The sequence below is a fragment of the Phocoena phocoena genome, chromosome 12 (genome assembly GCF_963924675.1).
Source record: "Phocoena phocoena chromosome 12, mPhoPho1.1, whole genome shotgun sequence".
In the NCBI taxonomy this organism is placed as follows: Eukaryota; Metazoa; Chordata; class Mammalia; order Artiodactyla; family Phocoenidae; genus Phocoena; species Phocoena phocoena.
In genome coordinates, this window is record NC_089230.1 from 8,871,544 (window position 1) to 8,887,694 (window position 16,151).

General features: G+C 49.9%; 1 protein-coding gene across 1 annotated transcript in view; it reads right to left on the reverse strand.

Moving 5' to 3' along the window:
• Nucleotides 1-16,151, reverse strand: part of TULP4 (TUB like protein 4) — a 166,285-nt gene that overhangs the window by 14,441 nt on the left and 135,693 nt on the right. The window contains exons 7-9 of the mRNA XM_065889044.1: nt 9,268-9,492; nt 7,915-8,149; nt 438-582 (exon numbers count right to left, since the gene is read on the reverse strand). Of these exons, the coding sequence (XP_065745116.1) occupies nt 438-582; nt 7,915-8,149; nt 9,268-9,492 (605 nt within the window). The remainder of the gene's footprint in view (nt 1-437; nt 583-7,914; nt 8,150-9,267; nt 9,493-16,151) is intronic.

The following is a 16,151-nucleotide window of genomic DNA, read 5'->3' on the forward strand; positions in this document are numbered from 1 at the left end:
CACTCCTTAGGACAAACTTTAGGATCTAATTTTTTTTAGTTCACTATTTTTTCCCTATTACAGAATTATAGGCATGTAATTCTGCACTTTCTTTAACACATTACATACACCGCAAAAACATTTTTCTTACTTTTCTCAAACTGGAAGGTAAAACAAGCTCCCTGGCTATGGCCACCCCATGCCGCCCACCATCAGTGCTAACCACCCCTGGAAGTTCTGCGGGTTTAGCAGACTTGCTACTGGATGTCTTTTTCTATCCCAAAGGCAAGGATGAAGGAAGCTGTGATTACTGCGGGCAGATCTTCCAGATGAACGGCGACGACGCCCTCTGGCTGTGCTCTTCAGCTGCTGGTTTCAGTGGGATTCTGCTGCAGACATAACAGACACACCTTCGGAGACACAAAAAAAGGGAGCGCACCCCTAAAGACAGAAATTACCTTGGGAGTTTGGGTGATTTGCTAGCTCGGGAGATTTTGGGAGACTTCTTGGCAGCCCAGTCATCACTCAGTTCAATGTCACTGGAGTCTGAGCAGTTGCAGCTGTCAATCATCGTGGAAATCAGGCTGTTTCCATAGATTTCATCTGGTAAGACACCAACCAGCAAAATTTAGGGGAGTAATGTCAATTAGACCCTAACAATGGTCATTACTAGAAACCAGAGGACAGACTGACTCTGACAGGCCATCAGTTTAAGTCTAGAGGTTGAAACAGAAAGGAGCAGGACATTGTTTTCCATCTACCTTTTTATGCTCTTACATTTCCTAAGCAAATGTAGGCACTTCTACTGCTATCAAAATGGGCATGAATTTTAATGCCTCTGGAATGTACAAAACAGTCTGGCCCTGTTTACTGTGCGGAAGGCTGGAGCCAAAACGGCTGTGCTGTTGCACCTCATGACACACCAGGCAGCCATCTGGGGCCACACAGGCTTGCGGCGGCCCCGGAACCCACGCCAAGCAAGGGGCTTGCTGACTCAGTGACTCCCCTGAGGGCGTGCTGCTGGCCTGGGACCTAGGAAGACCCCAGTTGGTTCCAGGCCTGCTCTGGACTAAGACCCATGTCAGGTCTATTTCAGGGACTCCCAGAAGTTTACGTCTGGATGCCAGGTGGTCTTGGAAGTGCCACAAGGTTGCCGGTGGGCCTTGGCTTTTCCACCTGCAGGAGCTGCTGGCTTGCTTCGAGCAATGGCTGGAATGAGACCCACGCAGTAGAACATTCGGCGGTAGCTGTGGGCGCCGCTGAGGTGCCTGTACCGGGGTCAGCTGGCCATCAGGCAGAAGGTGATGTGCACAGAGCAGGCTGTCAGCAAACCGCAGAGCAGATGAAGTTCACGTTCAACAACCTCCCCAAATCCCTTCTCCTTTGCTGCCTTCCTCACCCCCTCACCCCCCAAAACCCCCCGAAACCCAGCTCTGCCCTCACTGGAAGTACCCCGTGCTTCAGAATCACTTTGCTGACAACGCCTCACCCCTCCAGGCTCCGAGAGCCTTGCCAGGTAATAGAAAAAGGCACGTGAACTAATTTATAGAACGTGAGTGATCAGATCGTTCAAAAGGGCTGTTTATACTGGAAAGGATGAGTCTGTTAATCCAAACTCGGCGCCGAGTTTCTGAGCATGTGGAGGTGACATCTGTGAACAGGGGCCTCTCGGAGGCCACGGGAGGCAGAGCGGAACGACTCGGCAGGGAGGCTGCTGACGCCCAGCCCGTCACCACCTCACCCCCTGAACCTGCTGCCTGCATCAGGAGGCACAGCTCGGGCGCCCAGCGAGCCAGAGTGCTGTGCACCTGAGCTCCACCGCGCCCCGAGCAGTGCTTCCTACTACTTCATTTATAATGCGTCGCAAATTATTCCTGGATCAAAGGACGTTTGGCCATGATTCAAACAGGCAGGTGACCTCACAGAACACTTTCGCGTGTTCACGAGCACAGAGCCAGTCCACAGACCTGAGGAAGTTCAGTAACACAACTCAACGCTGACCTACACTTGATAACCACTGCTATATACCATACCATCTGCTCGTTTCCTTCACTGAAGTCTTGGTCTGTTTGGGCTGCTGTAACAAAATACCACATACTGCGTGCCTTGTAAACAACAGAAATTACTGTCTTGCAGTTTTAGAGGCTGGAAGTCCAAGGTCAGGGTACCAACATGCCGGGTTCTGGTCATGCCCTCTTCGGGACCGTAGACTGCTGACCTCTCACCATGTCCTCACGTGGCAGAAGGGGCCAGGGATCCTCCTGCAGGCTCTTTTTTTTTTTTTTTTTTTTTGCGGTACGTGGGCCTCTCACTGCTGTGGCCTCTCCCGTTGCGGAGCACAGGCTCCGGACGCACACGCTCAGCGGCCATGGCTCACGGGCCCAGCCGCTCCGCGGCACGTGGGATCTTCCCGGACCGGGGCACGAACCCGTGTCCCCTGCATCGGCAGGCGGACTCTCAACCACTGCGCCACCAGGGAAGCCCTGCAGGCTCTTTTATAAGGCACTAATCTCATGATTATAAAGGCTCTGCCCTCATGACCTAATCACCTCCCCAAGGCCCCATCTCCTAATACCATCTCACTGGGCGTCAGAATTTCAACACCTGAATCCTTTTTTGGATGGGGGCACAAACATTCGTAACTACTTTATTAGCTGTCTCCCTAGTGTGTAATTTTGCCATAATAATGAAAAATGAAATGGGAACATTAGAAAGGACATAATAAAACATGAGAAGTGAGTAACAAAATTATAAGGACTTTATTGTGAAATACAAAATATGTGAATGCATTTAAGATGTGTATTGATTCATGGCAGCACTGTGCAAATAACGATTTTGTAGGTTGTACGTAAGCACTTGTCTTCCAAGTCTTTTGTTCATAAGTTATTTTTTTTTTTGCTTGTTTATTTGTCTCCTCATTTGACACTGCACTTTTTTTTCTTGCCAAATTTCTTCCTTCATTAACAGAGATACGTTGGGACTTCCCTGGCCGTCCAGTGGTTAAGAATCCGCCATTCCACTGCAGGGGGCACAGGTTCGATCCTTGGTAGGGGAACTAAGATCCCGCATGATGCATGGTGCGGCCAAAAAAAAAGAGAGAGATACTGGTTTCCAAATACTAGGCTGCGTATTTGTGGCTGAGCTTTGTGTTGCACTGGAAATGCCCCTACACTGTTGTTCGTGTTCTTGGCATACGGTCCCACGTCCGCTGATAGATGTTCCAAAATTCTATGAGAAACATGGGTTCAGCTCTGCACCTTTGAGGCCCTCGGCTTCCTTCTCCTCCAACGTAGTGTGTTTCAAAATAGGAAACCAACTCTCAGGGCAAATCATCGTCATCTGCTAGCCCAATAAAGCCATCAGTAACGTTGCTAACTGGGAGAAATGCTAGTGCATTTCAACCAGCCGAAACCAAACTGTCAAACCAAAGTGTCAATCAGTTATTTTATTTTCCACAGCAAAGGTGTCTATGGCAAGAGGCTTGTGGCAAAAACACCGGACATGGGCTTAAACAACAGAAATTTATTTTCTCAGTTTGGGAGGCTGGAAGTCCAAGATAAAGGTGCCTGCAAGGCCAGGTTCTGGTGAGAGCTCTCTTCCTTTCTTGCCGATGGTCCCCTCTACACCGTGTCTTCACAAGGACTTTCCTCAGTGTGTGCATGTGTGTGTGTGTGTGTGTGTGTGTGTGTGTGAGAGGGAGAGGGAGAGGGAGAGGGAGAGGGAGAGGGAGAGGGAGAGGGAGAGGGAGAGGGAGAGGGAGAGGGAGAGGGAGAGGGAGAGGGAGAGGGAGAGGGAGAGGGAGAGGGAGAGGGAGAGGGAGAGGGAGAGGGAGAAGAGAAGAGAAATCTCTTCTTTCCCTTCGTCTTACAAGGCCACCAGTCTTACTGGATCAGGACCCCACGCTTACAACAGCCTCGTTCCACCTTAATCACCCCTAAGAGCCCGAACTCCAGAGTCCACAGCATCCCACCCCTGCTGCCCCGCTCAAATTCATGGCAAGCTCCCATGCAAAATACACTCATCCCATCCCAACAGCCCCCAAAGTCTTATTACCTCATACCAGCATCAACACTCTCATCTAAAGCCCAAAGTCTCACGTAAATATCATCTAAATCAGATGTGGGTGAAACTCAAGGTACAATTCACACTGAGGCAAAATTCCTTTCCGGATGTGAACCAGTGAAAGCAGACATGTTATGGGCATCCAAAATACAGCTGTGGGACAGGCACAGGGGAGGGATTCCTGCTCCAAAAGGGAGGAGAAAAAGGAAAGAAAGAAACGGTGATGGTTCCTACGCATGTCCAAAACCTAGTAAGGGGAATTCCATTAGACCTTAAGGCTCAAGAATAATCCCCTTTGGTTCAATACTCTGTGTCGCCTCCGTGGTATGCTGGGCTGGGGTTCAAGGCTCTGGGCTGAGGCCGTCTTGCCTGTTGAAACTGCGGCAGTGGCCCTGCTGACCTTTGAATTGCCGCTGGGGTCATTCTCCCTCTTGAAGAACAGAGTACGTTCCTACAAACAGCTCTCTCATCCCATCCCGGCAAATCCAAGATGTCCAACAGCCTGCCTTCACCTCGTCCTGTGTGGAAAGGCTGAGAATTTTCCAAATCTTCAAGTTCTGGTTCCTCTGTACTTAACAATTCCTTCTTCAATTCGTCCTCCCCTTTCTCGTTTTATTCGACGCAGTCCCGACGAACCAAGCCACTCCTTCCAAACCACTTAGAAATCTCCTGGGGTAAATAACCAGTTTCACTGGCTTGCAAGTTTTATCTTCCACAGAACACCAGAACACATTTCAGCCACGTTCCCTGCCGCTTTATAACAAAAGTCACTTTCCTCCAGTTTCCAATAACATGCTCCTCACTCTGCCCGAGACGTCACCAGAGATCGCCCTAACTTCCATATTTCCAAGGTGTCCCTCAGAACTCCTCCAGCCTCTACCCAGGACCCAGCGCCAAAGCTGCTTCCACATCTTCGGGTATCTGTTCCAGCAGCACCCCACTTCTCAGTACTACAGTCTGTATTAGTCAGGGTTCTCCACACACGTACAGGAAAAGGGAGTGAGAGGAGGGGAACTGGCTTGTGCGGTAATGTTGGCTGAGAAGTCCCAAGGTCAGGGGGCCAGCACGGCCGTGTCCTTGGCTTGCAGACCCACACCTTCTCACTATGTGCTCCCATGGCCTCTCCTTGGTGTGTGCACACGGGGGGGGGGGGGTTAGTGCGTGCGCACGCAAGGGAGAGAGAAAGACAGAGAGACAGAGAGAGACAGCACGTGCACGAGAGAGCGCGTGAGAGAGACAGAGAGAGGGAGAGAGAGGGAGGGGGAGGGGGAGGGGGAGGGGGAGGGGGAGGGGGAGGGGGAGGGGGAGGGGGAGGGGGTGGGAGAGGGAGAGGGAGAGGGAGAGGGAGAGGGAGAGGGAGAGGGAGGAGAGGGAGAGAGAGAGAGCTCTCCCTCCTCATATTCTTAGAACGCTATCAATCCTATCGGATTAGGAGCCCACGGTTATGACAGCGTTAATTACCTCCTAAAAGCCCTGTCTCCAAAATACAGTAACCCTGGGTTAGGGCTTGAACATGTGAATTTGGGGGGCACACAATTCAGTCCATCGCAAGCTCTAAGGATTCCTTTTGAGAATCCTTTGAGAACTGGTGGATTTCTGCTAAAAAAATTATTGGGATTCATGTTATCTATTATAAAAACATACAGCGGTAATTCTGAGGAACACATCTGTTAAGTTGCTTGGAGAACATCTACAACAGTGGATCACAAACTTTAGAACATAACAATCACCTGCACACCCATTAATCTGCAGATTTCTAGGCTTCCCTCCAGACCTGCTGAGTTAACCTAAGGGGCAAAAGCCCAGGAATCTCTATTTAAGTAAGTATTCCAGGTGACTTACAGGGAGGCGGCCCATGGACCACACGTGAGAAACAACGATGTGCAGGTTTGAAAGAGTTAATCCGCTTCTCGCGATGAGCAATTCCTGGCTTCTCCTAGTCAGGGAGCTTTTCCTCCTCTGCACCCGTTTACGTTCACCATTCAGCTCGCAATTAGTCATATTCTGCCTGTGATACGTCTTCTATTTTTGTCTCAAGGTATTTAAATCTTGACTTTTTAAATGAACTTTTCGAGTGTTGTCTTGCCGTCCAAAAGGGATTATAAACTCCTTGAAAGCAGAGACGCCTTGGCGTTGCTTCACAGCTGCAGGAGATTCAAGGACCGTGTACAAAGTCGGCACCAAACACACCTTATTGAATCGCTTTGCTTTACAACTTTTAACTTCTTTTAACTACAAAAATAAAACATCTCCTCCCCCCACCCCCCGGCTTCTGTCCTGTTCTTCAGCAGGGAATCCATGCACCCAGGGAACAGAAGCAAGCTCTGCACTCAAGTTCCCCTCAAGATGTCACCTGAGCATAGGCTCTGTGAAGTCACGTGCCCGGGAGGAACCTGGGAGGCAAGAGCGCCCGCGAGAAGCCGGGACGCGTGTGCCGCTCAGCCCTTCTTCACACGTCCCCTCGTCGGGCACGCTCATCATCAACAGCTCTCTTCTTTCCCATCCCCTGAAACGCATTTTCCTTCCAAGTTCACGTCCACTGCTCGCCTGTTCTCACTTTGCCTCCCTGCCTCCACCTGCCTCCTCACCAGCCTCCACTCCTTCTACTTGCTCTCCCTGCTCCTGAAGACAAAACTGACTAAGGTAAGTACAGCTGTACTGCTTTCAATTTTATACAGTAACACTGGTAGCAGAATGTTGCCACAGATGCTGAGTGAATAAAGGAAAGCAGACAGAGGTGGACTGACTATATAAAACACTAGAGGGGCAAGGAGGCTGAGAAGGCCCACTGCGCTGTGACAGTAGGATGACTCTGGTCGTCCCACGACCTGTGGCTTTGGGGACATAACGAGGGACAGAGCCCAGCCTAATGGGCAGGAGCGTGAGTGGGAGACGGGAAGTGGAGAGAATAAAGATGAAGTAATGGAAACAAACCCAATTCAGCTCGTGTCGTTTCAAGGTCAGGTGCGTGCCAGGCCCTGGGGGGTACCACAATGACTCAGTTCCCTCCCCGCAGGCCCCCGGGATTCGGGGGCCAGACGGAGCCCTGGCATGACAACCACCGCGGGCCCTGAGGGACACGGCGACGGGCAAGACTCCACAGGGAGGCGGCAGCACCTTCAGGCCGGCAGGTCCTGCTGGCGGGGACACGCAGGCCATGCCAGTCACCAGGTGGGGGCCCCGGGCTAGCACACACGGTACCAACAAAAAGAACACGGCTCCTTCCCTCGAGGCTCCCAGAGAGAAGTACGCAGAGAGCACCTGGACACACCAACGAGTCATGAAGACCAGTCTAGGAGGGTTTCTGGAAGGCAGGGGTGGTTCACCATGCCAAAATCTCTACGGGTGAACAAGCAGTTTTCCTTGGAGGTCGGCTACAAAGCAGTTAACGGTGGATTAGAAAGGAGCAGAAGCAAGGTGCTAGCGGGAGGCTGGGGGGCAGGCTGAAGGTCTGACAACTCCAGTTCTATCGTTCCCTCTGGGGGGCGGAGACAGCACCTCACTACCACTTTCCGATGGCCTCCACCAGCACACGAAGGTCCTCAGTGAACACCTGATGAGTAACCGACAGAGGAAGTCGCCATTCCCAGAAGGCCTATGCCAGCTTCCCCCGACTGGAGCCCGCGCTGCCTCTACAGACCCGGCCACACTGAAGCCGTACAAAACGCTGTTAAAAACCCATCAGAAAGTACATTAAGAGAGTCATTAACTTTAACGGGATTTTGGAAATGGAGCAGCGTCAGGGATGCTCCTCGCCAGCCCAGACAGGCTCACGTTTCATCCATAGGCTCCCCCTCCGCACAGTTCGCCAGGAAGGCTATCCCACAAACACACCCGACAGGGCTTCAGTGCCTCCGGGGGAGGGGGCCCCACCTGATCTGCCATCTGTCCGCGGGTCCATGATGACGAACTCGGGCCGCAACTTGCTGATGCGCCTCCCCTTAAGGATGGGCACGAGCCCGCCCAGGTGCTCCAGGTAGAGTGTGTAGCAGGGGCCGCCCACCTCGGGGTCGTCCTCTGTGCGCTTCATGGTGCAGTGCAGACGCTCGCTGCCGGTCGACGGGTAGCTGACGAAGTCTCGCATGTTGCTGGGGTCTGGAATTGGGGGCTGGAGGCAGGACACAGAAGGAAGCGAGTGTGGGCACCACCGACACTCTGCACTGGCTGCAGCTCAGGAAGGGTTAACTATGTGCCGTGAAACAGGGACTCGCAGCTCTGGGTGTGTGTCAGAATGCCAGAGGTTAGGACTCGGCGCTTTCACTGCTGGGGCCTGGGTTCAATCCCTGGTCAGGGAACCGAGATCCCACAAGCCGCATGGTATGACCAAAGAATAAAAAAAGAATCTCCTGGGGGCTTTTAAAAAATACCTAAGCCAGGATCCCACCTCAGACAATGAAACTGGAATCTCCAGGGGATAAGCCTGGGCGTGTGCATTTTCTAAAAACTCCCCCAGGCGATTCCAACGTGCAGCCAGGGTGGAGAATCACTATTGCAAAACCAAGATTGTAAACCAACTAGAAAAAACCCATCCTAACAGGTTCTAAAACTCTGACGTTTTAGAAAAAAAGAAACCAACAAGCCAATCTGATACTTAGAAGCAAAGGTAAAAAAAAAAAGAGAATACAGAAAAGAACCTAAGGTGCAGAGGGCCAGAGGCTAAGGAGGAAACCCACCCTTGAACAGCAACTGGCAGCTATGTTCCACACACTCCCACTGAGAACAGACTAGTTTCTGGGTTACAACCCGTATAAAGAACAGCTGACAGTGAGTGCTGGCAGGGGTCAGCTTCCTCAGCACAGTGGTGAGGAAGGCAGGCCCTAGGACTGAACTGAGCTCAATCCCGACCATTCTCGTAACTATCGATGGAGCGAGTTACCTGACTTCTAGGAACACGTTTCCCGCTGTCTCACGTGGGAACAATGCAGCATCTGCCCGCAAGTCAGGACTGACCGTCGGGAGGCCACAGCGGTCAGGCTCGGAATACTGCCTTTACCACAAGAAAGCTCACGTCCATCACACAAGGCGAGTCCCCCATGGACACTAACGCTAGGGACAGACAGCACACAGGGAGGACCACGGCAGAACTCTGGGGAGCCGCATGACTTCTGTGGTCCTGCTCTGGGCCTCTCGCCCATCTCCCTGACTCCGCCCTCCTCCCGGCGGCTGGTCCTTCCGGGGCAGGCAGGCAGCCAGCAGGGTGAAGAAGGAGGAGGGGGAAGGCTTTACCTTGATGGTGGGGATGAAGGCAGTGGAGAGGTAGGAGCAAAGGCGGGGGGGCAGGGTCAGCTTGCTGACGTCCTTGTCCTCTCGCAGGGCGCTGGCAATGGCCTGCTGGCACAGCAGCTGCAGGCTGGACACCCGGTGCTCCACACGTACCACGTACAGGGCCGGTCCTGACGCCATCAGCAGCCGAGAGTCCCGGTGTCCCCAGCAGATGGAGATGATGGGGCGCTGCCGGGAAGGGAAGGGAGACCATGCGTAAGCTTTTGCTCTGTGAAAAGCAAAGAAAGATCATGCTCTCTGTGTCAAGCAAATAAAATGATCTAACAGATTTTTAGAATGTTGGTTTTAAAAAGCACAGTCGAGGATATTAAATCCTACATTATAAAAAGTCGAAATTTTCAGGCTTTCCCTGGTGGTGCAGTGGTTAAGAATCCACCTGCCAATGCAGGGCCCACGGGTTTGAGCCCTGATCCGGGAAGATCCCACATGCCGTGGAGCAACTAAGCCCGTGCGCCACAACTACTGAGCCTGCGCTCTAGAACCCGCAAGCCACAACCACTGAGCCTGCGCACCCAGAGCCCGTGCTCCGCAACAAGAGAAGCCACCGCAATAAGAAGCCCGCGCACCGCAACAAAGAGCAGCCCCCGCTCGCCGCAACTAGAGAAAGCCCTCGCGCAGCAACGAAGATCCAACGCGGCCAAAAATAAAATTAATTAATTAAGGAAAAAAACAGTCGGTATTTTCATTGAAAAGTAGTTAGATCCCCAGGCCAGAGCACAAAGCACCAGAATAGTGTTACCAAGTTCTTTTACATGTATTATCTCATTTAATTTGGTGACATAAAACCTAACCTAGCTCCGTATAATGACATCTCTGCCAGGAGATGCAAACAGCCTGCGGTACACAGTAACCCGTATTCCTTACTGAGGCTCTGGCTACCTGGATCCTCAAGTAACAGGGGTAGTTTCCAAGGCTTGGAGAGGTAGGGAGGAGGTAGACCAGATGGCCCTTCTCTTTTGTCCCTATAAGGAACATTTCAGAGTCAGATCAACGTTGGATTTGAGTCACAAGCTCATGACCCAGGGAATAATACAAGTCTCGTACTTTCTCATGAGTAAAAAGGGGGCTGTGAGGATTAAAGGAGATGAAAGAAATCAGAGTGCTTCTGGGACTCATCACAGGTGATAACCCACAGATATTCAATCACTGTTATTCTCAGCCATCCTTGAGCCGATGCGGCAGGAAAGGGGAGAGAGAGGGACACAGTTCCTGTGGCAGCTGCTCTAGGGGTTTGTGGTCATTATTTGCTTTGAAGAGGCAGGCTGGAATCCAAATATGCAAGTTAGAAACTGGTTGCACTGGGAAAAAAAATCCGAAGCTCAGGGGTGCCATCTAGGAAAGATTAGCCAAGGAAGAAAGGAAGAGGTGGAGGGTCGTGATGGAGAAGCAGCGAGAGAATTTGCTCATTCTGATCCAGACAGGTGGAGTTCTAATTTAATGAAGTCTTGAGGGGTTTCAAAGATCAGATCTTTTATAGGAAACAGGGAGAGAAGTTTCACAACACTTTAGTGACAGGCATCAAGATAAAAGAAACACATGAAGACACTTGCTTAAAACAGCCTCCAGGGTCAGCTAATCCTGGCTTCGAATTCAAAACAAAAATGCAAGGCTGAAGATAACTTCATTTCCATCATGGCAGGCCGCCCAGCCGCAGGGTAGGACCACAGCCGCAGTCCCCTGGAGGAGGGTCATAGGGCCTGGAGCTCGGTCTGGGGGCTTCAGAGTACTTCCAAGAAGGGCCTCCTTATAAAAGGATCCCTCACAGAGGGTAGACCCCCACAGAGGAAACCGTTAGGTTAGAGCAAGACATAATCACTGCCGAAGACACGGCAGACGACACATAAAAAATATACGAAGAGAGTTTCTTCAGTATGACCGACCCCCCGTTAGTGCACTTTAGGACAAAGCTCTATTGGTTGCATAGTCGCTGATCTTAAAGCTGCAAACCGCCCTGCGAACCCCCACGTCTCCGAAGATAGTACTTACAACCTACAGCTCAAATCATGAAGAACCGTTTCCAACGAGCACAATCTGACTTGGTTGGAACTGGCTGCAAAAATACCAGACACTTCTTTCTTCCAATTTTCCATGAGTTTTGAATCCATCTACCTGATGTCCCAGTGGTCACAATGTAAGAACACATATATTCATCCTCTCTTCCCTCCCTCCTCCTGGTTTGCTTTTCATAGTAATTACCTCTGTGCTAACAGCTGATTACATGTTTTGGGAGGGTCTTCTATAAGATTATTGTTATGATAAGTATGCTATAGCTTTGTAAACAGGAATTTAAACCACTTTATAGACTTTCAAGTCTATAAACAGGTAAAAATCCTATCTGTTATGATTACAGGTATAATCACTACCCATCTTAACAAAAATTAACAATCAGGTCTTAAAAACGAACTACATTCCAGTTGCACATTAAGGTATCTTAATAAGCACCCGTATTGTCTCATTTAATCCCCTCAACTCTGCCACACAGGCATCATTATTCCCAGTTAACATACGTGGAAACTGAGACTAAGAGAGCTCCGTAACTCACAGCTGCTCAGCAGGAGAGCGCATTCTCACCCATCCCCCAACCCCACTGCTTATGCTCGTCTTACTGCAGCGCGCTGCCTGTCAACCACAAATACAGTCGCGAGCCCCGATTCTCCCCACAGTTCTCCCCTTAATCCGCTTGGTCAAGGCTATTTTACTCAGAAACAGACCCAACAACGGATGTGTAGAAAAGGCAACAGATAAGAGGAGAAACGAGCTGCATAAACCACGAGGGGACAATGACCGGAATAACTCACTGTGGCAGAAAAGAGCCCCCCGGTCACATGGGCCCGCGCTCGGCGGTAACCCAGCCACGCAGCGCTGCCGCTGCCGGGTGAGCACGAAGCAGCAGAAGGTGGAGGAAGGGCCGTGCCCTCCACACCCGGCGAAATGAGGAAAACTGAGAATTCTCAGCAAGGAGGAGTGAGAGGACTGAAAACTAGACCCGGGAAAAAAGAACTGGAATAATTTGGCCTGGAGAAGTGATGCCTGCAGGGTCTCCAAGGACCTGTGATCTGGAGCAAGGTGACCAGGAAACCCCCTTTTCTAAGAGCAGGACAAGACCACTACCACTAGGAATTTCTAGTACAGTACAGTACGGTACAGCATTCACTTACTTGCCCAAGTCAGTGATGATTTATTTATTTCAGCAAAGGGGGAGATCACACTCATTGAATTTATTTTTACAGCATATGCCCCACGTAAGATAATAAAGTAGCAAAATAAATACTGGTACCTTTGCCATAATAAATCTTAAAAGCTGTATTAGAAAAGTAAGGAAAAATTTACAACTAGTGAAAGCTGATACTCTTGTCTGAAGATTCTGAGGTATCACTGACATGGGGAAACTGACTGTCATAGTTACCATTGAGTCTGAGGCCAGTAAATAGGGCCACGACCTCTCAGGGTCCCTGTAAGTCCTGTAAGCCCGCAGGAAGTCCTGCTACCTGGGATCCAATGCACAGCATGGTGATTACAGTTAACAATACTGTACAAACACCTAGAAGTTACTAAGAGAGAAGACTTTACATGTTCTCACCACAGAAAAGAAATGGTAATTATGTGACACGAGGGAGCTGAGAGCTAACTACACGGCAGTAGTCATACTGCCATACATACGTATAGCAAATCCAGACGTTGTAGACCTCAAACTTACAAAGTGTCCATATCAAATATATCTTAATAAAACTGGAAATAAATAAATAAGAAAATGAACACACACAACAAAATCCTTTTATACCTCGCTTATACTTTTACAGTTTTTTACATGTCATCTTACTTTTTACAAGTCTCATTTCCTGCCGGTGCTCATCTTCCTGTGCTGTTTACTGGCGCTCCAGCCTGCAAAGCCCTCAGTACAAGCGTGCCGTTTTCTCAGAAAGGACAGGAATCAAGGCGGTGGTAAACACACGTGCCCGCAGACACAGGGTAGGGGCGTCCCGATTAAGCGGCCCCGGCCCCTGGGACCCGCCGCTGCAGGTAGAACAGGAATCCCCTGCTCACTGCCCCCGGCAGAGCGCGTCCAAGCTCATCTTCCCCAGGCACATCCCACCCACCAGGATTAGCTGCAGCGGAAGAGAACCGTGTCAAACATTCTCTTCCAGCGAACCTGGGAACACGCGAGGGCGCACACAGACGCGACTCCCGCAGATGAATGTTTTTGTTTTTGAACAGCTGCCATCTGCTAGGGAGAAACTCAGCTGTAAATGTGTGGACTTCATCGCTTTCTCAAATTGCACAAAATGACTATTTTTAGAATCGATGGCTAGAACTTAATTTGTGTAGGTATTCAGCACGTAAATCTAAGGCAAAAGGGCAAGACTACGAGCTACATTTCGGGGAGTATCCGTGTGGCGGGAACCTGGTGCTTTGGTGAGTTTGCTGGCCCGATGCCAGGTGTCCCTGGGCCGGAGAGGTACGAGAGGAGCGGCCAATGGACAGTCAGGCTGTCCCTCTCTCTGTGTCAGACGCCAGCTACTTACGAGGAAAGCAGGTTAGTCTGCTCACCCTACTTCCGCTGCCACAGCATCATGGAAGGTTAACGGCCTGTTTCAACCCCTTATGGCACGCGAAGAGACACTAAATACCTCGCGACCTCATCTCCTGCTGCTACACGATCCGTGCCATGCATCCGTCCAATCACGTACTCGCCTCCTGAGCTGTCAATCGGTCAGTCAGTAAATCCCTGTCAAATGTGTGCAGTGGGCCAGACACATGCTGGGCGTTTGGGGACTGACGCGGAATAAAAGAAGCTCCCTGCCTTCACGGAGCTGACGCTCTGAGGAGGGACGGGGAGAGAGAAGTGCCTCAGGCTCTGTGACAGGGACGGACTACCTGACAGTGTCAGCTAGTGAAGAATGCTACGAGGTAACAACGGTAGGATAAGGGGCTCGAGGCAGAGCAACGGGATCGTTTCAGACAGGGGAGCAGAGAAAGCTTCCGTGCGGGAAGTTCCAGCAGAGCCTGAGATGAGTGAGTTGGTGACGCTTGTGGCCGGACCTGAAAGCTTGCTCACCACACCACCGTTTCTGTGTGCAGCAGTGCGCTGCGTGGAGTCCTCGGAAAATTCAAAAGGGAATAAAAAGCGGGGTGTCCGTTCCATGTTAAAGATAAGCTCTTCAAGCAGGATTAGAGTCAAGAGACAACAAAAGGGTCAAACCAGCTACACTGGCCCAAGAGAGAGAAAAAGAGGCCATCCAGGTATGCGGCTGCTGGCTGATGGAGCCCCGGGACGAGGAGTGAGACCCCGGGAATGTCAGAGGGGTCTCCTGTCTCCCAATCGCTTTCCCTCCTTTCTGAGCTCCCCTAGAAAGAAGGTGGGGATCTCTGTCTTAGAGGAAATGCACTTCAAACGATTCACAGCCCCTGGTATAAGGGGGTGTTTAATGTTTGTACAGGCGGGTACACAGGAGGAAAGCCTTCCAGCAGAGTTCACTTTTAAATAGACCAAGGTGGTGACTGTTCACCGTAAAACTGTGTTGGCTGGAGCCATGGACAATTTTGAATATTAAATTACGATGACCTGGCCACCAACTAAGCTGCAGTAATAAAAGCTAGCTCAGGATTCAGTAGCCCCAATCTCCGTTTTGAAAGAACAGGCCGTTCTTGTATTTTATAAGCAGACAGCCCCGAAGGGACTTTCTCGGCTACTTACGGCAAACAATGGGAAAAACACACATGTGGCAGCTTTGAGAGAACAGGTACAATTAATTCTCAATTAAAAAAAAGGCAAAAATAGTTTTGCTAAAGAATTCTCCTTCAAGAGCCTGGAAGTCTATGGCCGTAAATGCGCTCCATCACTTGATTTTTTGGTTCCCACACCTACCATCTTCCTCTTTTAATTTTTTTACCCAAGTATCTTACATCAACACCTGAACCTTACAGAATATAAGGCAACTCCACCAACTTGCCTGTATTGCAAAAAAAGTTCATAAAGCTAAAACACACACACAAACCAACCAACCCACCCAAAAAACCCAACCATCCAACCAAACAAAAAACACACAGACCTGAATTACCGAAGCCTGTGAACTTCAGTCAGTGGTGCTAACCCTCAAAATGTGTGGTCAAAGGATCAGATATGCAATTACATGTAGATGGTTACAGATAGCACCGAGTGTGATCAACTCTAGACTTTTAAAATTATGACAGGAAGGAAAAGTAAATAAGTTACAGTGTATTTCCTTCTAGGAGCTTCAGCCACAGGCATTGCTGTCATGAGTAACTCAGGAGAATGAGTTTTAAAATGAGGCTGCCGCAAGTCTGTGCTGGGCAACGGCTTTGTACGCAATAACCTACAATCTCATTAACTTGGAAATAAATTATCCGATCTAAACTGCATTTAGTTCTTTTTATAAACAGCCCAATAAATTGCCTAACTTCCTTCCTGCTATAAAAACGTTCCTGCCTTTGGACAACTTGAATGGCACAGTACAGACATGTGATTCTAGAATCACTACAGACAACAGTTAAGTTGGTGCTACGTATAATCAGTACTGTACTTGGTTTTTAATAGCATCATTATTTAACTTTATATTATGGAGGCGATCTTTCCAAGGGTTGAAACAGACCCTCAAATGAACAAAGAGTCAACAATTTATTAAAAAGCTGAGACACTGTGTGAATAGCTTTCTCCAAAGGAAGGTGAGCCAAGCCCCTCTCTTATCCCTGAGCCTCAAATGGTTTAAATTCAGGGCCTATGTTAATTTCATGGGATAGTTGATGAGAACTTTTGCAATGGTTAAGGCCGTCGAGCTTCTACTACATTCTAAGCACAGTGAAGGTCA